A 27,066-nucleotide genomic window follows, 5' to 3' on the forward strand; every position below is an offset into this window, starting at 1 on the left:
AATAAATTGTTATAATCAGGGGCCAGGTATGACCCATCCCCACTGGGACACCTGGAAGCTTCCAATAAAGGTCTGGTCTTTACTGTTCTAACACTGTTGCAAAGGATTTTTTTTCTCTTTTGATTGTAGACAACAGAGGGATGAGAGAAGCATGACAGGAATTGTGATCCCAGGATCACAGAACATTCAGAGTTGAAAGGGACACACAGGATCATCAAAGGAATGAGTGAACATTTACAGAGACTCCAGAACTGTGACTTTGGGTGGTCAGTCTCTCTGCTGGCAGCCTCCCAAAGGGCCTTCAGCCACTCCTCAGCCCTGGACAGCAGCAGCATCACCTTTGCAGGGCCCAGCAGGGCTCTCCTGAGCTGCCCTCGCCCAGCTGCACACAGACCCTGCCCCAGCCAGGGCCCTGCACACAGGCAGGTTTCTGTAGGGCCGGGCCGAGGGCACACAGGGTGGGATGGGCTCTGTGAGCGCTGGCAGGGACAAGGCACCTCTCAGGAGGGAATGTCCAGTCCCAGGGAGATGCTCAGGGAAGCAGAGGGGGCTGAACAGAGCAGTGCTGGGGCAGGAGGGCACTGTTGGTGTGTGGGAGGTGCCGGGCACAGCTGGGCACGGGAACACTGTCCTGAGTGCCCGGCTGTCTCTGCCCTGCCCTCTCAGGCACAGCACCACAACATCTTCTCCTGTTTCTGCACTCCCCTGATATTGTCAGTGTTTTCTGGTGCTCTCAGGGAGGCTCTGGCATTTGCAGCAGCTGAGTCAGGCACTGCCCTTGGCATTCCTGCCAGGCAGGGCTGCCCATGGGAATGGGGTGTCCAAGCTTCCCTGGGACCTGTGGGGCTGTGGGCAAAGCAGTCCATGGGAAAGGGGAATGAGCTGAGCCCCTCCATGAGATCCCATCATGGGCACAGCCGGGGATCTCCTTGCTGTGCCCTTCCCAGCTCTGAGCTGCCCTCCTGGGTGCAGAGCTGTGCCAGAGCCTCTGGGAGTTCCCGGAATGTCCCACGGGGAAGTGCAGAGCTGCCACAGCTGAGGAAATGCTGCTGGGTTGGCCAAGGGAGCCGTGAGTGTCCTTGGCACAAGGGGGTGCTGAGGGCTTGCCCAGAGACCTTTGGAGAGGGTGAGACATTCAGGGATCCCTCTGCTCTGGGCAGGGTCTGGTTTATCCCAGGGTGACCCGGGAGTGTGACTGTGCTCTGATTGCAGCCAAAGGTGCAAAGCCAGGGCAGTTGGGAACAAGCCCATCCAGCCCCTCACCTGCCCTCAGCCACAGGGAATCCTTTGCCTCTCACATTTCTCAGTGGCAAACGCTGAGTGCAGCAGGAATACTGGGGATTTCTGACCTCAGAGAGCCAGGAATGATGTGTGGGTAGGAAAACAATTCCTAAACCAGCTACTGCCAACCTCTCCTGACTTGTCACTGTCCTTTCTCCATGAACAGGTCCCCATGTGCAGCCACAGCCAATGTCCAACAGCAGCTCCATCAGCCACTTCCTCCTGCTGGCACTGGCAGACACGCGGCAGCTGCAGCTCCTGCACTTCTGCCTCTTCCTGGGCATCTCCCTGGCTGCCCTCCTGGGCAACGGCCTCATCATCAGCGCCGTAGCCTGCGGCCACCACCTGCACACGCCCATGTTCTTCTTCCTGCTCAACCTGGCCCTCAGCGACCTGGGCTCCATCTGCACCACTGTGCCCAAAGCCATGCACAATTCCCTCTGGGACACCAGCACCATCTCCTACAAGGGATGTGCTGCTCAGCTCTTTTTCTTTATGTTCTTTATCTCATCAGACCTTGCCCTCCTGACCATCATGTGCTATGACCGCTACGTGTCCATCTGCAAACCCCTGCACTACGGGACCCTCCTGGGCAGCAGAGCTTGTGCCCACATGGCAGCAGCTGCCTGGGCCAGTGGCTTTCTCTATTCACTGCTGCACACGGCCAATACATTTTCCCTGCCCCTGTGCCATGGCAATGCCCTGGGCCAGTTCTTCTGTGAAATCCCACACATCCTCAAGCTCTCCTGCTCCAAATCCTACCTTAGGGAACTTGGGCTCATTGTGGCTAGTATGTGTTTGGTGTTTGGCTGTTTTGTGTTCATTGTTTTCTCCTATGTGCAGATCTTCAGGGCTGTGCTGAGAATCCCCTCTGAGCAGGGACGGCACAAAGCCTTTTCCACCTGCCTCCCTCACCTGGCCGTGGTCTCCCTGTTTATCAGCACTGGAGCTATTTCCTACCTGAAGCCCCCCTCCATCTCCTCCAGATCCCTGGATCTGGCCCTGTCAGTTCTGTACTCGGTGGTGCCTCCAGCCCTGAACCCCCTCATCTACAGCCTGAGGAACCAGGAGCTCAAGGCTGCACTGTGGAGACTGATGACTGGATGGTTTCAGGAACATTAAACTTCTGGGCAATTTCTGAAAATCAATTGAAATATAAGTCATCTTTGATACTTCTTGTTGGTTTAGTTCTGGGGATTTTTTTCCTTTGTTTTGCTTTTTTTCATATTGTCCACAATAAATGTCATTTTTGTGCCATTTTTCATTTTGTTTCTCTCCACCTTCCCTGTGCCCACAGACTGTGTCAATGAGGGGCTGCGCTCTCCGTGGCTTTAAAGGAACTCAAGGATCTCCCAGCAGAGTTTTCTGCAGAGATGCCCTTTTGTTGCCTTCTCTGGAGCTGCAGCAGCAATGTCTGTGTGCAGAGCTGGGGGCAGATCAGTGCTGGCACAGCAGCTGTGCCCAGCAGCAGCAGCACTTGGTGTTGCCAGTGCTGCTCCCGTGGCCCTGCCCCGCTGCCCTGGTGGCCCTGGTGTTGCTGCAGGGCCTGAGTGCTCTCGGGGCCGGGCACAGTCCTGGGGGTGGCAGTGCCGGGGCTGCAGCAGGGACAGCCCATGGGCACTGTTGGGGCAGCGCTGACGCCTCAGGCCAGGGCCTGGGGGCTCCAGGCTCCTTGCCCAGGCTCTCTCAAGAACACGGCCAGGCCAATGCTCAGCACAGAAACCCCCCATGAGCAGCCCCAGGCTGGCCGTGGGCAGGCTGGGGGCAAACAGCATGGCTGGTGCTCTGCAAGGGCCCTGGGGGAGACGGGAAGGAGCAGCAGAGCAGGGGCTGATCCCTCCCCAGTGCGCTGGACAGCCCAGGGCAGCGTCCCAGAGCGTCCTGATGGAGCTGCCAACAACATCCCCCCTCTGCAGCCCTGGCCTCTCCCCCAGCTCACACAGGTGCCCCATCCTTGCAGGCACAGCCACGGCAGCGCTGGCTCAGGAGCCCCTGTTTGCATTGCACACAGCAGGCGGGAGCACCCCCATGCTGCTGCTGTGGGGACATGAACCTGAGGGAGCACAAATGCCATCAGCCCTGGGGCCAGGAAGGGCTGGGGGACGCCAGGGAAACCACTCAGCTTTGTTCTGGCCTTTGCAGCCAGCCAGAAAGTTTGGGTTGTCCCTTGGGGAGCAGGATCATCCCACAAGTGCTGCAGGAATTGCCTGCAGGCTCCTGCAGTGCCTCGTGCTGCTCCCTTGCCAGAGGCACCCAAGGCCGGGGGGGCACATCTGGGCTGCTGTTTCTGGCTGTGGGGCTGCCTGTTCTGGGCAGTGAGGAGGAGCTGCAGAGGCTCTGCAGGACTGACAGGATGGGCTTTGGGGCTGTGAGGAGAAGCTGATGGACCTGGGCTGTGGAGCTTCTGAAGAGGAGGCCCAGGGCTCCTCCTGCAACTGCTCCAAGGGTGGTTTCAGAGAATCACAGAATCAGCAAGGCTGGAAAAGACCTTGGAGATCATCAGGTCCAACCTGTGCCCTGACACCGCCTTGTCTCCCCTGAGCCTCCTCTTCCTCAGGATAAACAACCCCAGCTCCCTCAGCCGCTCCTCACAGGACTTGTGCTCCTGACCCCTCACCAGCCTTGTTGCCCTTCTCTGGACACGCCCCAGCCCTTCCAGGTCCTTCCTAAATTGGGGGGCCCAGAACTGGACACAGCACTCGAGGTGCTGCCCAACCAGTGCCCAGCACAGGGGAAGAATCACTGCCCTGTTCCTGCTGGCCACACCATTCCTGATCCAGGCCAGGAGCCATTGGCCTTCTTGGCCACCTGGGCACACTGCTGGCTCATGTCCAGCCTGCTGTCCATCAGTCCCTGCAGGTCCCTTTCTGCCTGGCTGCTGTCCAGCCACTCTGTCCCCAACCTGTAGCGCTGCAGGGGTTGCTGTGGCCAAGGTGCCGGACCCGGCACTTGGACTTGTTAAACCTCACCTTCTTGGATTTGGGCCGTGGATCCAGCCTGTCCAGGTCCCTGTGCAGAGCCTTCATGCTTTCCAGAAGATCAACAACCCCAGACAACTTGGTGTCACCACGGTTCCATGAGGCCCCAGAGTGTCCCAATGGTCTCCATGATTCCATGAGGCCTCCCAGTGTCACAATGTCCCTCTGGTGTCACAAAGTCCCTTGGATCCTTGGGCCCTGCAGTGTCACAATGGCACCGTGGTGCCCCAGGGCCCTGCAGTGTCACAATGGATCCTTGGTTCCATGAGGTCTGGCAGGGCAGCAATGCTCTCCTTGGTTCCTGCTGTCTCCCACACCTCCCACTGTCAGGCTATAGAAGGACACCTGGCCGATGAAGGGGAGTGGGAGTGGGTACCTACTCGAGGAGGTAATAATAAAAATCCCTCTCAACCCCCTCTCCCAAGCCAGGTGCCACTTCAGATTCTGTATGATTCCCTGGATCTGGAGAGTCAGCCAGATGGTTTAGAAGAAAATTATCTGCCCAGTGAGCCTCCCAATTATGATTAATCTGTGAGACAGATCAGCACCTCTAACATCAAAAAGGTAAGAAGGGTAATCGTGGTGGGTGAGTCCCTCCTGAGGGGAACAGAGGGCCCCCCCATATGTCGACCAGACCCACCCCACAGAGAGGTCTGCTGCCTCATGGGGCCCGGGTACGGGATATCACTGACACACTGCCTGGGCTGATTCAGCCCTCTGATTATTGCCCACTGCTGATACCCCAGGCTGGCAGTGATGAGATTGAAAACAGGAGTGTCAGGGCAATTAAAAGGGACTTTAGGGCATTGGGTCAGGTGGTTAATAGGACAGGGGCACAGACAGTCTTTTCCTCAGTCCCTTTGGAGTCTGAGAAAAATGGTGAAAGCAATAGGAGAGCTCACATTATCAACGAGTGGCTCAAGGGTTGGTGTAATCAACAAAATTTGGGATTCTTTAATCATGGGGCAACTTCTACAGCAGCTGGCCTGCTTGGAGCAGACAGGCTCCATCTTCCTGAGAAGGGCAGAAGAATTTTAGCTCATGAACTGGCAGAACTTGTTGAGAGGGCTTTAAACTAGGTCTGAAGGGGGAGGGAGATGCAGCTGGGTTGTCTGGAAGCAGGCTCGTGGGTGGTAAGCCTGAGTTAGGGGTGAAATCAGCAGCCCAGCTGAGGTGCATGTACAGCATTGCACACAGCATGGGTAACAAACAAGAAGAGCTGGAGGCCATGGTGCAGCAGCAGAGCTGTGATGTAATTGCCATCACAGAAACAGGGTGGGACGACTCACATGGCTGGAGCACTGCACTGGATGGCTGCAAGCTCTTCAGGAGAGACAGGAAAGGGAGAAGAGGTGGATGGGTGGCCCTTTACATTAGGGAGGCTTTTGATGCTACGGATGTTGAAACTTATGATGATGAGTCGAATGTCTATGGGTGAGACTTAGGGGGAAGGCCAACAAGGCTGACATCCTACTGGGAGTCTGTTATCATCCACCCAACCGGGAAGAAGTGCTGGACAGGTTATTTTTCAAGCAGCTAGAGAATGTTTCTAGATCATCAGCCCTTGCTCTTTTAGGTGACTTCAACCTGCTGGACATCTCCTGGGAACTCAATACAGCTGAAAAGAGGCAGTCTAGGAAATTTTTAGAGTTTGTGGAGGACAATTTTTTGTCGCAGCTGGTGAGTGAGCCCACCAGGAGAGGGACTATGTTAGATCTGTTGTTTGTCAATAGAGATGGGCTGGTGGGAGATGTGGTGGTTAGAGGCCACTTGGGGCACAGTGATCATGAAATTATAGAATTCTCAATATTTGGTGAAGTCAGGAGGAACACTAATGAGACTTTTACATTGGACTTCGGAGGGCAGACTTTGGCCTACTTAGGAGACGTATTCAGAGAGTTTTTTGGGAAGCAGCCCTTAAAAACAAAGGAGTTTAGCAAAGGTGGGCGAGTTTCAAAACAGAGATCCCGAGGACACAGGAACAGATAGTCCCTGTGTGCCAAAAGACGAGTCGACAAGGCAAACATCTAGCCTGGTTGGGCAAGGAGGATTTGAAGGAACTTAGGAATAAAAAGAGGATGTATCATCTTTGGAAGGAGGGTCAGGTCTCTCAGGAGGTATTTAAGGGGCTTGCTAGGGTATATAGGAAAAAAAATTAGGAAGACAAAGCTCAGTTTGAACTTAAAATGGCATCTTCTTTAAAGGATAATAAAAGAAGATTTTACAAATATATCAATGGTAAAAAGCTGGGTAAGACCAATCTTTGTTCTTTATTAGATGTGGAAGGGAATTTAATAACTGCAGATGAGGAGAAGGCAGAGGTGCTTAATGGCATCTTTGCCTCAGGTTTTAGTGAGAAGACGATTTGCCTTCAGGACAACTTTCCTCCTGGGCTGGTAGATGGTGTCAGGGAGCAGAATGGTGCACCCATTATCAGAGAGGAGGCAGTCAGAGACCTGCTGAGCTGCTTGGATGTTCATAAATCCATGGGACCAGATGGGATCCACCCCAGGGTGATGAGGGAGCTGGCAGATGAGCTTGTGAAGCCGCTGTCCATCATTTACCAGCAGTCCTGGCTCACTGGTGAGGTTCCAGATGACTGGAAGCAGCCCAATGTGACACCCATTCAGAAAAAGGGTGGGAAGGAGGATCCTGGTAATTCCAGGCCAGTCAGCCTGAGCTCAGTACCCGGTAAGGTCATGGAACAGTTCGCACTGAGTGCCATCACACAGCACTTCCAGGATGGCCAGGGTGTCAGACCCAGCCAGCAGGGGTTTAGGAGGGCTAGGTCATGTTTGATCAACCTGGTCTCCTTCTATGACCAGGTGACCCTCCTGGGGGATGCAGGAAAGGCTGTGGATTTGTCTATTTGGACTCCAGCAAGGCCTTTGACACTGTCTCCCACAGCACACTCCTGGAAAAGCTGCAGCCCACGGCTGGGACAGGAGCACTCTGTGCTGGGTTCAGAACTGGCTGGATGGCCGGCCCAGAGAGTGGTGGTGAGCGGTGCTGCATCCAGCTGGGGACAGTCACCAGTGCTGTCCCTCAGGGCTCTGTGCTGGGCCAGCTCTGTTCAATATTTTTATTGACCACATGGATGAGGGGATTGAGGCTTTCATTAGTAAATCTGCAGATGACACTGAGCTGGGAGCGTGTGTCCATCTGTTGGAAGGTAGGAGGGCTCTGCAGGGACACCTGGAACAGCTGGATAGATGGCAGAGTTCAATAAGTTTAAATTTAATAAATCCATGTGCCAAGTCCTGCATTTTGGCCACAATAACCCCCTGCACAGCTCTAGGCTGGGGACGGTGTGGCTGGACAGTGCCCAGGCAGAAAGGGACCTGCAGGGACTGATGGACAGCAGGCTGGACATGAGCCAGCAGTGTGCCCAGGTGGCCAAGAAGGCCAATGGCTCCTGGCCTGGATCCGGAATGGTGTGGCCAGCAGGAGCAGGGCAGTGAAAGACATTGTGCGGCTGGAGCGTGTCCAGAGAAGGGCAACAAGGCTGGTGAGGGGTCTGGAGCACAAGTCCTGTGAGGAGCGGCTGAGGGAGCTGGGGTTGTTTATCCTGAGGAAGAGGAGGCTCAGGGGAGACAAGGCGGTGTCAGGGCACAGGTTGGACCTGATGATCTCCAAGGTCTTTTCCAGCCTTGCTGATTCTGTGATTCTCTGAAACCACCCTTGGAGCAGTTGCAGGAGGAGCCCTGGGCCTCCTCTTCAGAAGCTCCAGCAGCCCAGGTCCCTCAGCTTCTCCTCACAGCCCCAAAGCCCATCCTGTCAGTCCTGCAGAGCCTCTGCAGCCCCTCCTCACTGCCCAGAACAGGCAGCCCCACAGCCAGACACAGCAGCCCAGATGTGCCCCCCTGGCCTGGGCTGCCTCTGGCAAGGGAGCAGCACCAGGCACTGCAGGAGCCTGCAGACAATTCCTGCAGCATTTGTGGGATGATCCTGCTCCCCAAGGGCCGTTCCCATGGTGCCAAGTCAGGAACTGGAATGGGGAGTGGGGCCAGAGAGGAAAGGGCAAACAGGGATGGGCTGTTTGCAGGGGAGGGAACAGGGATGGGCAATGGGAAGAAATTTGCAGCAGGAAGAGTAAAGAAAGCAAAGGTGAAGCCAAGGAAATGCTCAGGGCAGTTTGGGGGTGGCTGCCAGGCAGCCCTGGCTCTGAGCAACAGCGTCTGCAGTGGGACAGGAAACTCCCAGCTGATGGGAACAAACTTTCTGGCTGACTGCAGAGGCCAGGACAAAGCTGAGTGGTTTCCCTGGTGTCCCCCAGCCCGTCCTGGCCCCAGGGGCTGATGGCATTTGTGCTCCCTCAGGTTCATGTCCCCACAGCAGCAGCATGGGGGTGCTCCCGCCTGCTGTGTGCAATGCAAACAGGGGCTCCTGAGCCAGCGCTGCCGTGGCTGTGCCTGCAAGGATGCGGCACCTGTGTGAGCTGGGGGAGAGGCCAGGGCTGCAGAGGGGGGATGTTGTTGGCTGCTCCATGAGGATACTCTGGTACGCTGCCCTGGGCTGTCCAGCGCACTGGGGTTGGATCAGCCCCTGCTCTGCTGCTCCTTCCCGTCTCCCCCAGGGCCCTTGCAGAGCACCAGCCATGCTGTTTGCCCCCAGCCTGCCCACGGCCAGCCTGGGGCTGCTCACGGGGGTTTTCTGTGCTGAGCATTGGCCTGGCCGTGTTCTTGAGAGAGCCTGGGCAAGGAGCCTGGAGCCCCCAGGCCCTGGCCTGAGGCGTCAGCGCTGCCCCAGCAGTGCCCATGGGCTGTCCCTGCTGCAGCCCCGGCACTGCCACCCCCAGGACTGTGCCCGGCCCCGAGAGCACTCAGGCCCTGCAGCAACACCAGGGCCACCAGGGCAGCGGGGCAGGGCCACGGGAGCAGCACTGGCAACACCAAGTGCTGCTGCTGCTGGGCACAGCTGCTGTGCCAGCACTGATCTGCCCCCAGCTCTGCACACAGACATTGCTGCTGCAGCTCCAGAGAAGGCAACAAAAGGGCATCTCTGCAGAAAACTCTGCTGGGACATCCTTGAGTTCCTTTAAAGCCACGGAGAGCGCAGCCCCTCATTGACACAGTCTGTGGCAACAGGGAAGGTAGAGAGAAATAAAATGAGAAATGGCACAAACAGTGACATTTATTTGTGGACAATATTAAAAAAAAAAATAAAAAAAACCTCCAAAATGAAACCATCAAGAAGTATCAAAGATTACTTTTATTACAAGTGATTTGCAGAAATTGGCCAGCAGTTTAATGTTTCTGAAATTGTCCAGTCATCAATGTCCACACTGCAGCCCTGAGCTCCTGGTTCCTCAGGCTGTAGATGAGGGGGTTCAGGGCTGGAGGCACCACCGAGTACAGATGTGACTGGGCCAGATCCAGGGATGGGGAGGAGATGGAGGGGGGCTTCAGGTGAGCAAACATAATAGTGCTGAGGAACAAGGAGAGCACGGCCAGGTGAGGGAGGCAGGTGGAAAAGGCTTTGTGCCGTCCCTGCTTAGAGGGGATCCTCAGCACGGCCCTGACGATCTGCACATAGGAGAAAACCATGAACACAAGACAACCAAATACCAAAAAGGCACTAACAGCAATGAGCCCAAGTTCCCTGAGGTGGGATTTGGAGCAGGAGAGCTTGAGGATCTGGGGGATTTCACAGAAGAACTGGCCCAGGGCATTGCCATGGCACAGGGGCAGGGAAAATGTATTGGCCGTGTGCAGCAGAGCATTGAGAAAGGCACTGGCCCAGGCAGCTGCTGCCATGTGGGCACAAGCTCTGCTGCCCAGGAGGGTCCCGTAGTGCAGGGGTTTGCAGATGGACACGTAGCGGTCGTAGCACATGATGGTCAGGAGAGAATATTCTGCTGACATGAAGAACAGAAAGAAAAAGAGCTGTGCAGCACATCCTGTGCAGGAGATGGTGGTGGTGTCCCAGAGGGAATTGTGCATGGCTTTGGGGACAGTGGTGCAGATGGAGCCCAGGTCGCTGAGGGCCAGGTTGAGCAGGAAGAAGAACATGGGTGTGTGCAGGTGGTGGCCGCAGGCTACGGCGCTGATGATGAGGCCGTTGCCCAGGAGGGCAGCCAGGGAGATGCCCAGGAAGAGGCAGAAGTGCAGGAGCTGCAGCTGCCGCGTGTCTGCCAGTGCCAGCAGGAGGAAGTGGCTGATGGAGCTGCTGTTGGACATTGGCTGTGGCTGCACATGGGGACCTGTTCATGGAGAAAAGACAGAGAAGAGTTAGAGGAGATACCTGTAAACAAAATCAAAGCCATTGCCCATACACCCTCCTCTGGAACACACAGACACTGTCTTTAGTATTTTTGAGTTCTGGGGTTTTCTTTAGAAGCTTGCCTGTATTTCTGCTGGTATTCTTGGATATCAGAAACCCTCAGAATTTCTGCTGCTCTCAGGGAGAACAGAGCAAGTTCTGTGAGTCAAAGTGATGAGAGGAGAGTACGTGGAGATGGTCTGTCATTGTGACCTGTACAGAGTTTCTCTGGGCTTTAACCTTTCTCAGGTGGTGGGTGATCACCTTTCCATGCTTCCCCTAAAATGTTACCGGGTACTACTGAGAGCAGATGGATCCAGCACAGCCCAGCTCCACATTTGTAGCCAAGGACTCACGTTGCTCATTTCATCAACCCAGCAGCATTTTCAGTGTCACAACACCTCTGCCTTTCCCCATCAACCTTATAACTCAGAGATGCTCTAGGACAGGTTTGCACCCTGGATTGGAGCTCCCAGCGTGGGCTGAAATCTCAGGGAGACTTCCAAGTGTCCTTCTGATGGCACTGGATGCAGGGAGATGCAGCTCCTTCCCTGGCTGCACTGACAGCATTGCCCAGAGCTGGGCACTGGGGACAGCTGTGTCACCCTGAGCCAGCTGTGCCCCCTCCCAGAGCCCCCAGTGCCGGGCAGCTGCTCCCACCCCTGTGCTCTGCAGAGGGAACTGGGCCCGGGGCTGCAGAGCTGCCCCACGGCTCTGCTGCAGCTCTGCCTGCACAGGAGGGGCTGCACGCCTTGGAGCCCCGGCCCTGAGGGCAGAGGCTTGGCTGGGGGGACAGGAGGGAGGGGGCTTGTTCAGAGGGAGGGGCTGCACTGGAGGGGATCCTCTGGACATCTCTAAACTCTCCCTGCCACAGCATTTCTGGGTTTTGCTTTCTCTCCTTGCCTGATCTTCTCTCTGCTTCCTGGGGATTTTCCTCCTGCAGGTGTTTCCCTGTGCCTGAGCTCTCCCTGCCAGCACTCACAGACCCCAAATCTCTGTGCACTCTGACAGAACCCTGCCTGTTTGCAGGGCACTGGCTGGGGGCAGGTTCTGTTTGCAGCTTGGAGAAAGGACAGCTCAGACTGAGCCTGATGGCTCCAGCAGAGGTGATGCTGATGCTGTCCATGGGCAGAGTGGCTGAAAGCACATTAGGGATCTACTGTGGCCCTATTGATCACTAAAGGTAATAGTTTGGATGTCTCAGGTGCTTGTCAAAATTCATAATCAACTGTTACTATCTATTCCTCCCCCCCTGCCATTCTCCAACAGTACGAAACTGAATAAAAATTCTTAGGAAATTTCCTCATTTTTATCAGAATCCTTGTCTTGGAAATATTCTATGACTGATCAGAACCCCTCAGCATATCAGAGCTTCATGAGCATTTCACCTCCCCTGTACCAGAAATACTCAGAGTTGTACTCACAGGGTCTGTGGGCATTGGGATGTTCCAGCTGTAGGAGATCACTCCAGGAGCTGCAGCTGCATTGTCCTGCAGCCAGAGGTTCCTGTGCCAAGGGCTGCCAGTGATTCTGCCCCAGGCACTTCTCAGCACCTTCCCAGCCCTGACTGATGGAAGCTCTCTGTGCCTCTGTGCTGTGCCCGGGCTGGCTGCAGGCAGTGCCCCAGCCCTGCTGGGCTGGGAGAAGAGCTGCTCATCCAGAGAAATGTGCTTTTGAAGCTCTCCTTGGTTACCAGGATCACCCTCTGTGCCAGGAGCCCGGCCCAGCTCAGCAGCACAGACACAGCACAAGGACTTTAATGACCCTCTGGGGCTTTGTGCTCAGGCCCTGAACATCAGGCCCTGAGAGGGAGCTGCAGAAACCTCTCCAGAACTCCAAGTCAGAATCCAACTCCAAAGTTTCTTTGACTTTTAATGGGTCCCACTGAGGGACACGACTGAGAAAGTGTCCCCAGGCCCCAGGCAGAGCAGAGAACTGGAGGCACTGATGACAGGTGGGGACAAAGAGAAGCCAAGTCCTGGTGCCCTGGGGCACAGCAGGGTCTGTGCCATCAAGGGCTGTCAGGAGACACCTTGTCCTGAGGCACTGGGGCCTCCTGGCACAGCCCCAGCCAGGCTGGGCACTCTCACCCCCTTGTCCTGCCCTCAGCATCCCCCCCTAGCCCACATCCCAGTGGCCTCAAGGATCTGCTGGAAAGAGTCCCTGGGGAGCCTTGCTCAGGAATGGCCCTGGGGGCTCCTTCATGCTCCCAGGGACTGCAGGTTTTTCAAAGCACTTTGGCTTTGGCTTTTGCCTTGGAGTCTCTGAGAGCTTTGTGCAGTCATGGCCTCCAATTATCTGCTGTAATTAGTCCCTGGAGAGACTTTGTCAGGAACAACACTCAGTGGGGCTCATTAATGCTTCAAGGTACTTCAGTTCTTTTCAGGTACTTGGTGTTTCCCTTTTGATCCAGACTCTGTGAGAGCTTTGTGCAATCATGGCCCCAATTATCTGCTTTAACGAGTCCCTTGAGAGCTTTGCACTGACACTCAGTGGGGCTCATTAATGCTTTGAGATACTCAAGTTTTTAAAGGTACTTTAGATTTTCCTTTCCATACTGAGAGGTTTTTGTGCAATTTGAGTCTCTGAGAGGTTTTTGTGCCATCCTGGCCTCCAATTCTCTCCTCCAAGGAGTCCATGAGGAGCCTGTGTTGGGGATGGACCTCACTGGGTCCCATTTATGCTTTGAGACACTTTGGGGTTTTCTTCTGCCTTTGACTCCTGGAAAGGTTTGTGCAATCTCCTCTCGGGCACTGAGGTTCCAGGGATCAGCTCCAAATGCACCACGGGGCTCATGAGGATCAAACAAATCCTGAGAAGCCATGGCTGTGCCTTGATTTCCTTCTTGTCTGAGGCAGTTCATCAGGAAGATTTGTATTGGCTTTGGTTCGCCAATTTGAGATTTCTCGGCCGATGCGTTAATTACTGTGGTGGGTTCTGTGTTGGCTAATTACCAGGGCACTCACTAGAATATACTTACTAATTTCTTAGATAATATTAGGAGAAAGGCAAAGTGGGCTCAAAACTTTAAAAGGGTATAAAGAAAAGTTTATTAATAGTAACTAAAATAAAGAGTAATAAGGATCAGAACAAAACTTTCAGAACACTTCCTCTCTCCATACAACCTGACAATGAAAAGAGACAAAACCTTAAATTTCAGCCAGTTTTCCAGCTCTAGAATAGTCTTTCTTTGGTTGACTTAGAAAGAGAAGTTCCTCTTGTAAATGTTATGGAGACTTCTCCACAAGACAACAGTTATCTCATGGCTTTTCATTTCCATGAATAGCAGCTGCCTAGGAAAAATCTGTAATTGTGAAATCCCTCCCATTTTTTCACAGCTTTTCCCTGAGCTGTGTTTATCAGCCATGCCAGCTTATGGGGTATTAGTTTAAAGATGAGCTGTATAAGAGCAAAGGTTCTCTTCTTTTATTTCTGAAATCATCTTCATCTCTGGAAACAGAGGTCTTCTTCTCTCCCTGGGGGCATAGGTTCTCATCACTCTGCTGTCTTTCATTGTTCAAACTTCTTATGGGATCACAGCTACTTCAACATTTCCTTAAATTAGCACGGAGGCCTTTGCTAAACAAATCATCTCCCCATACTTTTTAATGCGTTATTGTCTGATGTATCAATTACATCCTTCTCCATAGCGTTACCAGAGGATTTCAGCCCCAAGATCAAGGTGTCTCCTTCCATCCCTTCCATCTGGGACCCAACTTCCTCTTCACTGACCTCGGTGTCTTCATGTTGCTCCTGTGTGTGCCTGCACTTTGTCCTTTTCTCTCACTCGAGGGAGGATGGAAGCACTGGAAGAGTCAATATCTTAGCCGGGGCCTGCAGATGGTTCCGTGACCCCGGCCGGGCTCGGTACTTGCGGCCGGAGCTGTTTTACCATGGAGGTTTCTGCAGCGGCTGTGCTGGGGCTGTGTCAGGCTGGGCCGCGCTGGGGCAGGGCCAGGATCTCAGCAGCCAGGCCAGAGCACAGCAGCAGCACGGCCGGGGCCCATGGCTTCTCCTCCCCTGCCCGCTGGTTGTGGGCGAACCCCAAGGGCGGCAGAACCTTGGCCGAGCCGGCCCGGCCCGGGGCTGCTCCTGGGGCCCGGCGGATCCTGGCTGGGCCCGGGCTGGCGGCGGGGCAGGGCTCGGTAGCGGCCAGATGTCAGCAACCGCAGCCACGGCCCGGCCCGGCCTCGGCCCCGCGGCCTCCCCTGCCCTGCCCGGCAGCCGATGGGGCCTGGCGGCTCCCTGGGAAGGGGCCCGGCCCCACGGCAGGAGCCGCCCGGCCTGGCCTGGCTGAGACGGGGCTGGGCCGGCCTGGTCACCTCTTTGCTGGCCAGAAGGGAAACAGACCCAGCCAGGCTTCTCCATCTTTAACTTGTGTCTTCACAGAGGCGTGTGCAGTTTCCTTGGTGGTTTAACAGATTGTCAGCTCTCAAAGCTAATTACTGATTGGTTTTTTGTCAGACACGGGGGAAACTGCTAGCAGCTTTTCTCAGGACATCTCCTCCGTGATGCAAAACCACCACAACAGCACAGAGCACAGAGCTCCTTTGTCCATATGTAGTGGTCATGTGCCCGAGGGCTCAAAATCCCAACTTAGGAGATCTCCAGGCCCTCTCCAGGGTGTTTTCAAATGAAAACATTCAGCTCATAGTCTAAGAAAATCACCAGAGCAAGGGCCAGCCTGACCTGTCTGTCCTGGCTACTTTTGTCTGGGAGCAATCCTTGGATATACGGGATTTGGGAAGCCAAGTTCTAATTTTTGCCATGGTCTTTGGCAAGAAGGCTGTTTTTTATCCATAGGAAGGAAGGAACAGAGCCCTCTGTTCCAGGGGCAGATGAGAGGTGACCACTGGAGGCCAAAGCCAGCCAGAGCTAGCAGGTTTTTTTCTGAGAGATACCTTTGCATGGAGGTAATTTTTTAGGGAGCTTACCAATTTTGGCAATGGGCATCTGAAAAGAGGGAAAGTTTATTCCCTTAGCAAGGAAAGCACCAAGCCCCAGTGCTCCAGGAGCTGATGAGAGGCAGTCCTCAACATTCCAAGGTCAGCCTGATCTGTCAGGTGGCCCCTGGGAGGCCAAGCCAGCCAGACCTTTTCCATGTTCCCTCGGTTCCATGGGGCCCCACAGTGTCTCAATGGTCCCTTGCTTCCATGAGGCCCTGAGGTGTCACAATGCCCCCTTGGTGACACGAGGCCATGAAGGGTCAGAATGGTCTCCATGGTTCCATCAGGCCCCACAGAGTCATAATGGTCTCTGGGTCCATGAAGCCCCGCTGTGTCACCATGGCCCCTTGGTTCCATGGGCTCCAGTGGTGCCACAATGATCCCCTTGCTTCCATGAGGTCCCCACTGTGTCACAGTGATCTCCATGGGAAGGGAAGAACCAAGCCCCAGTGTGGCAGGGGCAGCCACCAGAGGCCAAGGCCAGCCAGACTTGACGGTACTGGCAGATTTTGCCTGGGAGCAACCCTTGGATATAGGGAATTTTGGAGGTGCAACCCCAATTTTGGGTATTTCTGCATAGATAAGAAGGACGGTTCTTTTCCAAAGGAAGGAAAGCACAGAGCCCAAGTGTTTCAAAGGCAGAAGAGGAGAGAGGTGGCTCCTCGGTGGCCAAGCCAGACAGACCTGTTTGTCCTGGCACCTTTTGTCATGAAGGGATCCTTGTATATATGAAATCTGGGAGGAGGAATCTCAATTTCGACCACGGACACCTTGAGAAGAAGGACGGCTCTTTTCCATAGGAAGGAAAGCATCGAGCCCCAGTGTTTTGAGGCAGGTGAGAGGCAGCTCCCTAGAGGCCAAGGGCAGCCAAACCTTTAAGTCCTGGCTGCTTTCACTGGGGAGCAATCCTTGGATGTACGGAATTTTGGAGGCGGAATCCCAGTTTTGGCCATGGGCGCCTGGTCAGGATGGATGGCTTTTTCCTATAGGAAAGAAAAGCACAAAATCCAAGTGTTCTGGAAGAAGATGAAAGGTGGCCACCCTTAGGCCAAGCCAGCCAGACCTGTCTCTCCTGGCACCTTTCCTCTAGGGGCTATCCTTGGACACAGGGCATTTTGGAAGTGGAATCTCAATTTTGGCCGTGGGCACCTGGAAAGGAAGAGGCGTTCTTTTCATTAGCAAGGAAAGCACAGAGCCCCAGTGTTTCAGAGGCACATGAGTGCCAGCCCTCAGGAAGCCAAGGCCAGACAGACTTGTCTCCCCTGGCAGCTTTTGTCTGGGAGCTATCCTTGGATATAGGGAATTCTGGAGGCAGATCCCCAGTTTTGGCCATGGGTGCCTAGTTGAGATGGATGTTCTTTTCCCATAAGAAAGAAAAGTACATGGTCCCAGTGTCTTAAAGGCAGATGAGAGGTGGCCCTGGGTGGCCAAGGCAGCCAGACCTGTCTCTCCTGGCAGATTTCATCTGGGAACAATCTTTGCATATAAAGACATTTGGAGAAGGAATCCTGGTTTTGGCCCTGGGTCCCTGGAGGAGAAGGAGAGTTCTCTCCCATAGGAAGGAAAGCCCAGAGCCCCAGTGCTTCAGGGCAGGTGAGAAGCAGCCCTTGACATGCCAAGGTGTCCTAGTTTAGGGCAAATTTGGGAGAAATCCTCCAGGAGGAGCCCCCAGAAAGTAATCCCCCCCCCCATGGCCCCTCCCCTACCTGGTTCGGAAAGAATTTCCTTGGAGAGAAGTGGAAAAAAACCCTGTTATTCAACAAGCAGAACACTCCCCAATACAAAAAAAACAACTAACTAATAAGCAAAAGCAAAAGCAAGGGCAAAGCGAAAGCAAGCAAGCCAGCAAGCAAGCAAGGAAACCTAGCCTCTCCTAGACACAAACCATGGGGGAGGTGAGCTGGCTGATAACAAGACAAAACAAACCTTCACTTTCAGAGTCAGTCCTGAAGACACAGAACGTAATATCAGGCACAAACAGAACACACGATTGGGGATACAAGCACCATAACGTCACCATAGGACATTCCACACCTTATCTCCAAATCGTCAACATACTACCAAAATTCATGTAAAAACTTCATCAAGTTAAAACTTCCATCTTTCACTTACTCATCCTTCCATCTCACTTGCTCAAATCTTCGACACTTACACATTTCCTTCTATCTCTCTTGCTCAAACCTTTGACACTTAAATATTTCCTTCTGTCTCATGTTGGTGTGGTTTAATGTAAAGACAGTGGCAGTAACATCCAGCAAACAGTGATATTTGCATATGAGGCTCACCCCACAATCAGATCTCCCTGAGGTACACATTGTGTTCTTCCATATTTCTGCATTATTCACCATGTACAACCTGGTCCCTGAGCAAAGACAATCCCACAAATGGTTTGTCTGTACTCGAGGCAGAATTGATCCACACTGTCTTCCCTAACAAACCTCTGATATGTGCCACTGGGACTTTATCTCCGTCTACTATACTCAGGGACTCAGACTGGGCAGGACCTGCTCCATTGGTGGAACCTCGGGTGTTAACTAACCAGGTGGCCTTTGCTAAATGCTGCTCCCAGTTCTTGAAAGATCCCCCACCCAATGCTTTCAAGGAGGTTTTAAACATTCCATTGTACCTCTCCACTTTGCCTGCAGCTGGTGCATGGTAGGGGATATGGTACACCCACTCAATGCCATGTTCCCTAGCCCAGGTGTTGATAAGGCTGTTCTTGAAATGAGTCCCGTTGTCAGACCCAATCCTCTCAGGGGTACCATGCCTGCACAGGATTTACTTTTCAAGGCCCAGGATGGTGTTCCGGGCAGTGGCATGAGGCACAGGGGAGGTCTCCAACCATCCCGTGGTGGCTTCTACCACTGTGAGCACGTAGCGCTTGCCTTGGAGTGTCTGGGGCAGTGTGATGTAGTCAATCTGCCAGGCCTCCCCATACCTGTACTTGGACCACTGCCCACCATACCACAGGGGCTTCACCCGCTTGGCCTGCTTGATCTCAGCACACGTCTCACAGTCATGGATAACCTGAGAAATACTGTCCATGGTTAAATCCACCCCTCGGTCTCATGCCCACTTAAAAGTGGCATCTCTGCCCTGATGGCCTGAGGCTTCATGGGCCCATTGAGCTTGGAACAATTCCCCATTATGTTGCCAATTCAAGTCTATCTTTGACACCTCTATCATTGCAGCCTGATCTACCTGCTCGTTGTTTCAGTGTTCCTCATTAGCCCGACTCTTGGGGACATGGGCATCTACATGACAGACTTTCACACACACATTTTCTACCCAAGAGGCAATGTCTTTCCACTCATCAGTAGCCCAGACACGTTTTCCTCTATGCTGCCAGTTGGCCTTTTTCCACCTTTCCTGCCAGCCCCACAGAGCATTAGCTACCATCCAAGAATCCATATAAAGGTCGAGCTTTGGTCACTTCTCTCTCTCAGCAATGTCCAGGGCCAGCTGAACGGCCTTGACTTCAGCAAGTTGACTTGATCCACCTTCTCCTTCGGTAGCTTGTGTTACGTGTCGTGTGGGGCTCCATACGGCTGCTTTCCACTTCCAGTTCATCCCTACGATGCCACAGGAACTGTCAGTGAAAACAGAGTATTGAGTTTCCTCTGCTGGTAGTTGGTTGCATGGTGGAGCTTCTTTAGCCCTTGTCACTTGTTCCTGCTGCTCTCCGTCAGTGAGACCAAAGTTCTCACCAGCAGCCAGTTTGTAATTATCTCCAAAATCCCAGGGCAATTCAGGTTTCCAATCCGGGTGTGCTGCATGATGAGAGTAATCCATTTGCTCCATGTGGCAGCAGTGTCGTGGAGGGTAGTGGGAACCTTTCCTTTAAACATCCACCCCAGTGGCGTCAGTCAGGGTGCCAGGAGGAGTGGTGCTTCTGTGGCAATCACCTCGGAGGCAGCTTGAACTCCTTCATAGGCAGCCAAGATTTCCTTCTCTGTGGGAGTGTATTTGGCTTCAGACCCTCTGTAATTTCAGCTGCAGAATCCCAGTGGTTGGCCTCGAGTCTCCCCAGGCACCTTCTGCCAAAGGCTCCAGGACAAGCCATTGTTCCCAGCTGCAGAGTAGAGCACATTCTTCATCTCTGGTCCCATCCTGACTGGGCCAAGGGCTACTGCCTGAGCAATCTCCTGCTTGATCGGGGCGAAAGCTTGTTGCTGCTCAGGACCCCAGAGGAATTATCGTTCTTCTTGCAGGTGACCAGGTAGGGAGGGCTCACAATCTGGCTGTACTCGGGAATGTGCATTCTCCAAAAACCTATGGCACCTAGGAAAGCTCATGTTTCCTTCTTGCTGGTTGGTGATCCTTTTGGTGACCTCAGTGGGAATCTGACACAATCCGTCTTGCCACTTTACCCCCAGGAACTGGATCTCTCGGGCAAGTCCCTTGACTTTGCTCTCCTTGATGGCGAAGCCGGCTTCCAGCAGAAACTGGATGATCCTCTCTCCTTTCTCAAATACTTCCATTGCCGTGTTCCCCCACACAATGATGCCATTGAGGTACTGCAGGTGTTCTGGAGCTTCACCCTTTTCCAGTGCAGCCTGGATCAGTCCATGGCAGATGATAGGACTGTGCTTCCACCCCTGGGGCAGTCGGTTCCAGGTGTACTGCACTCCACTCCACGTAAAGGCAAACTAAGGCCTGCATTCTGCTGCCAGAGGAGTGGAGGAAAACGTGTTAGCAATGTCAACAGTGGCGTACCACTTTGCTGCCTTGGACTCCAGCTCGTACTGGAGTTCCAGCATGTCCAGTACAGCAGCGTTCAGCGGTGGAGTCACTTCATTCAAGGCACGATAGTCCACAGCCAATCTCCATTGAGACTTGTGCACAGGTCAAATGGGACTGTTGAAGGGTGAGTGGGTTTTGCTGACCATCCCTTGGCTCTCCACCTAATGGATCGTTCTGTGGATGGGGATCACGGCACCTTGATTCGTCCGATACTGCCAGCAGTGCACTGTCGAGGTGGCAATTGGTACTTGTTGCTCTTCCACCCTTAGGAGTCCTACTGCAGATGGATGCTTTGACAGTCCAGGCAAGGTGTTCAACTGCTTAATGTCCTCTGCCTCTACAGCAGCTATGCCAAAAGCCCACCTGAGTCCCTTTGGTTCTTTGTAATTGCCGTTCTGGAGGAAGTCTATGCCCAGAATACCCAGGGCCTCTGGGCCGGTCACAATAGGATGTTTCTGCCACTCCTTCCCAGTCAGGCCCACCTCGGCTCCCAACAGGGCCAATTGCTGTGATCCCCCCGTCACCCCAGCAATGGAAACAGGTTCTGCCCTCACATGTCCCAATGGTATCAGGGTACACTGTGCACCAGTGTCAACTAAGGCGTCGCATTTTTGTGGCTCTGATATGCCAGGCCATTGGATCCACACTGTCCAGAAGATCCGGTTTTCCTGTGCCTGTTCCTGGCTAGAGGCAGGGCCCCTCTAACCCTGGTTATTATTTCTTTCCTGGGCATACACGGTAGAGGTATCTTCAAGGGGATCTGACAGATCATACCCAGCTGCTCAGTCATGGGAGGTTGAGACTATCTTCACTTTAGTGGAACTCCCTCGGTTAGTGTCCTAGGGTGACATTATGGTGCTTGTATCCCCAGTCGTGTGTTCTGTTTATGTTTGATATTATGTTCTGTGCCTTCAGGACTGACTCTGAAAGTGAAGGTTTGTTTTGTCTTGTTATCAGCCGGCTCAACTCCCCGCCATGGTCTGTGTCTAGGGGAAGCTGGCTTGCTGGATTGCTGGCTTGCTGGCTTGCTTGCTTTGCTTTGCTCTCGCTCCTGTTTTTTGCTTTTGCTTATTAGTTAGTTTAGCTAGGCAATCCAATTTTTTCCCTGGACTGGTTTTTTTTTCTTTTCCCTTTTCTGAATACCATCCCAACCTGCTCTGGACTGGAACCTGGGAAACACCAAGAAATACCGAGAGCCAGCATTTTGTGACCTGCAGCAGCCATCCCCAGCACTGGAGACCGAGAACCGGGCGACCACTCCCAGAGAGACTTTCTGAATTTGTCATCTCTTCAGAACGGTGAAAGAGTTTTGTCATCTGGTGTTGTTTTTTGTGTTGGGGAGTGTTTTGCTTTTTAAATAAACATGTTTTTTTTTCCACTTCTCTCCCAGGAAATTCTTCCTGAACCAGGTGGGGGAGGGGCTGTGGCAGATTTGCTTTCTGGGGGCTCCTTCCAGAGGTCTTCTCCCAAATTTGCTCTTAACTAGGGCAAATATTTTGGCACCCAACTCGTGGCTCGAGAGAGTGGAAAAAACCCTGTTCTAATCATATTTTGGTTGCAATTACTCTGGGCTGGTATAGAGAGTTACTGGCTATGCTTTTTGAATTCATAATGTCTCTTGAGGTGCAGGCCTGCATGTGTTTCTGGTCCCTAGGGTTTTTTGAGGTCTTAATACCTCTATGGTCCTTAGGTTTATTTTCTTATCCCGAAATAGCTCCGGTATTGTCCCTAATACGTAGTTTTTGCAGTAGAAGGGCACTGACCAGAATATCCATTGGGCTGGGCTTAGTTGTAATGGCTTGCAGGAGGTTTATAAAGGTGCTGGAGTCTGTTCCAGGAATGTTTGGTTCATGGTTATGGTTGTGCACCCAGTTTGTTAGAGGAGAAGCAGGAGATGAGGCTTTTCAGCCTTTGCTTTCCTTCTTCTCCTCTGAATCTGTTACATCCCTATTGGAGAATGTTCAGTTTCCCCTGAATGTTAAAGAGACCATCTTTCTGGTATTTAATTTGGTAAGCTTTCTCTATACAGTCTGCAGCTTCTCTAGAATGAGGGCTGAGATTTCTAGAAGGGCTGATGAGACCCCTGACCCAGGAGTAGACCCAGGTGTGAGAAATCCTGAGTGGTGTGGGAAATGGGCCAAATCTTAAAGGAGTTTTCTGACCCTATAGTCTGGGACTTTCCATGTGAACAAATTCAGAACCCATCTGAGGTGGCAAAGTACCTGAAAGAGAAGTGCCATGATACCCCTAAGGAGAAAAAGATCATTGCAGTGAGCTGGGCCCTGGCACATGCTTATCGCACTCTGCTAGGTCCTGTAGGGCAGCAGACAGAGGAAGGGGGGCAGGGAGATAAATCAGCAGCGATCCCAGTCACTCAGGCTGCAGCCAACAGCCCAGGCTCGAGGCCAGCAGCTAAACCAGACTGTAAGCCTCAATCAGTGGCTGTTGCTACCAGCACGAGAAGTGGAAAGTGCACAGACAAGACCGATCGACCAGTGGATGACGATGATGATTATGATGCAGGAGAAGGACCCTCAACGCCTCCTGACACAAAATCAGGAGTCAAAGAAACTGGTACAAGATCAGAAGCCAATATTGAGTCCTTTTCCCTAAAGGACCTCCGTGGCCTAAGAAAGGATTACATTTGACAACCTGATGAGTCTATAATTAGTTGGTTGGTCCATCTTTGGGATGCTGCAGGTGAAGCTACAATTCTGGACGGCACTGAAGCGAGGCATTTGGGATCCCTGTCACATGATCCTGTCATCGACCATGGAATGATGAAGGGGGGCTAAACCTCACAGCCTCTGGGCACGGCTCCTGGAAAGTGTAGCACAAAGATACCTGTGTGCAGATGATCTTCATATGCAGCAGACCCAGTGGAAGACTATAGAACAAGGGATGCAACGCCTGAGAGAAATGGCAGTGGCAGAGATTATCTTCTCAGATGACACAACAACTAGGAATCCAGACATGGTACCATGTACATCTGTGATGTGGCGAAAACTTGTACGGCTGGGGCCACATGAATGCGCTTCTGCTTTAGCAATAATGAAGCGGGATGAGAAGGATGAGACCGTGCTCAATATGGCGAAGAAGCTCTGGGCATATGCAGATGCTGTGTATGGCCGAACAGATGCCAGAATTGCAGCAGTGGAAACACGTCTGCAGAAATTAGAAGACAAGATAGAGGAGAATCACAAGAAATACAGGGAGGAGATTAAAGAGGACCTTCTTCAAATCTCGGCAGTACAAATTAGAGGCCCTGGTATCCAACGCAGACGTTCCCCAGATGGGGAGAGAAGGTACACCCCACGAGCTGAGCTGTGGTTCTTCCTAAGTGATTGCGGAGAAAACATGAGGAGATGGGACAGAAAATCTACTGCTGTTCTGGCATTATGGGTGTGTGAATTGAAGGAAGGCAAGACTCAGAGAGGAAGTTCCACCAAAAGGAAAGCGGCTCCAGTTGCCCGTAGCCAAGCTGCCAGGTATAATGATGATGATGATGATGATGTCCGATCTCCTTGAAGGAAGCTCTAAGACATATGCCCAAGGAAAGAAGGATAACCAAGCTTAGAGGGGCCCTGCCTCTAGCCAGGTAGAGGCAACAGAAAACCGTGTTTTCTGGACTGTGTGGATTCATTGGCCTGGCACATCAGAACCACAAAAATAGAAGGCTTTGGTCGATACTGGTGCACAATGCACATTAGTCCCATCGAGACATGTGGGGGCAGAATCTGTCTCCATTGTAAGCATGACAGGGGGATCACAGGACTTTACCTTGGTGGAAGCTGAGGTGAGCCTGACTGGAAATGAGTGGAAAAAAACACCCTATTGTGACTGGCCCAGAGGCCCCATGCATTTTGGGCATAGATTACCTCCAAAGGGGGTATTTTAAAGACCCAAAAGGACTCAGGTGGGCATTTGGGATAGCAGCTGCAGTGACAGAGGGCATCCAGCAATTGAACACCTTGTCTGGACTGTCCGAAAGTCCAAATACAGTAGGACTTCTGAAGGGAGAAGAGCAAAGGTACCAATTGCCACTTCAACAGTGCATCGTCAACAGTACAGAACAACTCGAGATGCTGTGGTTCCCATCCATAAGATGATTCGAGAGCTGGAGAGCCAAGAAGTGGTCAGCAAAACCCACTCACCCTTCCACAGCCCCATTTGGCCTGTGTGCAAGTCTGATGGAGAATGGAGATTGACAGTGGACTACTGTGCATTGAATGAAGTGACTCCACCACTGAGCGCTGCTGTGCCAGACATGCTGGAACTCCAGTACGAGCTGGAGTCCAAGGCAGCAAAGTGGTACGCCACTGCTGACATTGCTAACACATTTTTCTCCATTCCTCTGGCAGCAGAATGCAGGCCTTAGTTTGCCTTTATGTGGAGTGGAGTGCAGTACACCTGGAACCGACTGCCCCAGGGGTGGAAGCACAGTCCTATCATCTGCCATGGACTGATCCAGACTGCACTGGAAAAGGGTGAAGCTCCGGAATACCTGCAGTACATCAATGACATCACTGTGTGGGGGAACACAGCAGCAGAAGTGTTTGAGAAAGGGGAGAAAATCATCCGAATCCTCCTGGAAGCTGGTTTCACCATCAAGAAGAGTAAAGTTAAGGGACCTGCTTGAGAGATCCAGTTCTTGGGAGTGAAGTGGCAAGATGGATGGCGTCAGATTCCTACGGTTGTCATCAACAAGATCACAGCTATGTCCCCACCAACCAATAAGAAGGAAACACAAGTTTTCTTAGGCACCATAGGCTTTTGGAGAATGCACATTCCTGAGTACAGTCAGATCGTGAGCCCTCTTTACATGGTCACCCGCAAGAAGAATGAGTTCCATTGGGGCCCTGAGCAGCAACAAGCTTTCACCCAGATTAAGCAGGAAATTGCTCATGCAGTAGCCCTTGAACCAGATGTGAAGAACGCGCTCTACTCTGCAGCCAGGAACCATGGTCTGTCCTGGAGTCTTTGGCAGAAGGTGCCTGATGAGACTCGAGGTCGACCATTAGGATTCTGGAGTCAAAGTTACAGAGGGTCTGAAGCCAACTACACCCCAACAGAGCATGAAATCTTGGCTGCCTATGAAGGAGTCCAAGCCGCCTCAGAGGTGATTGGTAAGGAAGCACAACTCCTCCTGGCACCCCGACTACCGGTGCTGGGGTGGATGTTCAGAGGAAAGGTTCCCTCCACCCACCATGCCACCAGTGCTACATGGAGCAAGTGGATTGCTCTCATCACGCAGCACGCCCATATTGGTTAACTGAATCGCCCGGGGATTTTGGAAGCAATTACAAATTGGCCCCAAGGTGAAAGTTTTGGTGTCACAGATGAAAAACAAGAACCAGTGACACAGGCTGAAGAAGCTCCACCATGCAACCAACTGCCAGCAGAGGAAACACGCTACGCTCTTTTCACTGACGGTTCCTGTCACATTGTAGAGATGAATCAGAAGTGGAAAGCAGCCGTATGGAGCCCCACATGATGGGTCACAGAGGCCACTGAAGGAGAAGGTGGATCAAGTCAACTTGCTGAACTCAAAGCTGTTCAACTGGCCCTAGACATTGCAGAAAGGGAGAAGTGGCCAAAGCTCTACCTCGACACTGATTCATGGATGGTAGCCAATGCTCTGTGGGGATGGCTAGAGAGATGGAAAGAGGCTAACTGGCAGCATAGAGGAAAACCAATTTGGGCTGCTGATGAGTGGAAAGACATTGCTATCCGGGTAGAGAAACTACCTGTGAAGGTTCGCCACATAGATGCCCTCGTCCCTAAGAGTAGAGCTAATGAAGAGCAGCAAAACAATCAGCAGGTAGATCAGGCTGCAAAGATAGAGGTGTCAAAGATAGACTTGGATTGGCAACACAAGGGAGAGTTGCTCCTAGCACAATGGGCCCATGATGCCTCAGGCCATCAGGGTAGAGATGCCACCTACAAGTGGACACGAGATCAAGGGGTGGCTCTAACCATGGACAGTATTTCTCAGGTTATCCATGACTGTGAGACGTGTGCTGAGATCAAGCAGGCCAAGTGAGTGAAGCCCCTGTGGTATGGTGGACAGTGGTCCAAGTATAGGTATGGGGGGGCCTGGCAGATTGACTACATCACACTGCCCCAGACACACCAAGGCGAGCGCTACGTGCTCACCATGCTAGAAGCCACCACGGGATGATTGGAGACCTCCCCTGTGTCTCGTGCTACGGCCCGTAACACCATCCTGGGACTTGAAAAGCAGGTCCTTTGGAGGCATGGTACCCCTGATAGGATTGAGTCAGACAACGGGACTCATTTGAAGAACAGCCTTATCAACACCTGGGCTAGGGAACATGGCATTGAGTGGGTGCACCATATCCCCTACCATGCACCAGCTGCAGGCAAAGTGGAGAGGTACAATGGACTGTTAAAAACCACCTTGAAAGCATTGGGTGGGGGATCTTTCAAGAACTGGGAGCAGCATTTAGCAAAGGCCACCTGGTTAGTTAACACCCGAGGTTCCACCAATGGAGCAGGTCCTGCCCAGTCTGAGTCCCTGAGTATAGTAGACGGAGATAAAGTCCCAGTGGCACATATCAGAGGTTTTTTAGGGAAGACAGTGTGGATCAACTCTGCCTCGAGTACAGACAAACCATTTGTGGGATTGTCTTTGCTCAGGGACCAGGTTGTACATGGTGAATAATGCAGAAATATGGAAGAACACAATGTGTACCTCAGGGAGATCTGATTGTGGGGTGAGCCTCATATGCAAATATCACTGTTTGCTGGATGTTACTGCCACTGTCTTTACATTAAACCACACCAACATGAGAGAGAAGGAAATGTGTAAGTGTCGAAGTGATATAGAGCGAGTG

General features: G+C 52.7%; 3 protein-coding genes across 3 annotated transcripts in view; 2 read left to right on the top strand and 1 right to left on the bottom strand.

Moving 5' to 3' along the window:
• LOC137463846 (zinc finger protein 271-like) overlaps nt 1-27,066 on the top strand; it is a 473,788-nt gene that overhangs the window by 392,611 nt on the left and 54,111 nt on the right. The gene's annotated exons all lie outside the window — the stretch shown is intronic.
• LOC137463821 (olfactory receptor 14C36-like) lies at nt 1,471-2,403 on the top strand. The gene has a single exon (XM_068175211.1). It carries the CDS (start codon nt 1,471-1,473, stop codon nt 2,401-2,403), a length of 933 nt encoding a protein of 310 aa, XP_068031312.1.
• On the bottom strand, nt 9,506-10,518 carry LOC137463822 (olfactory receptor 14J1-like). The gene has a single exon (XM_068175212.1). It carries the CDS (start codon nt 10,436-10,438, stop codon nt 9,506-9,508), a length of 933 nt encoding a protein of 310 aa, XP_068031313.1. The 5' UTR covers nt 10,439-10,518.

Source organism: Anomalospiza imberbis, chromosome 30 (assembly GCF_031753505.1).
Source record: "Anomalospiza imberbis isolate Cuckoo-Finch-1a 21T00152 chromosome 30, ASM3175350v1, whole genome shotgun sequence".
Lineage (NCBI taxonomy): Eukaryota > Metazoa > Chordata > Aves > Passeriformes > Viduidae > Anomalospiza > Anomalospiza imberbis.

Excerpts from the sequence above, each read along its gene's own strand:
- LOC137463822 (XM_068175212.1), bottom strand. The coding sequence starts at position 10,438 with ATGTCCAACAGCAGCTCCATCAGCCACTTCCTCCTGCTGGCACTGGCA.
- LOC137463821 (XM_068175211.1), top strand. The coding sequence starts at position 1,471 with ATGTCCAACAGCAGCTCCATCAGCCACTTCCTCCTGCTGGCACTGGCA.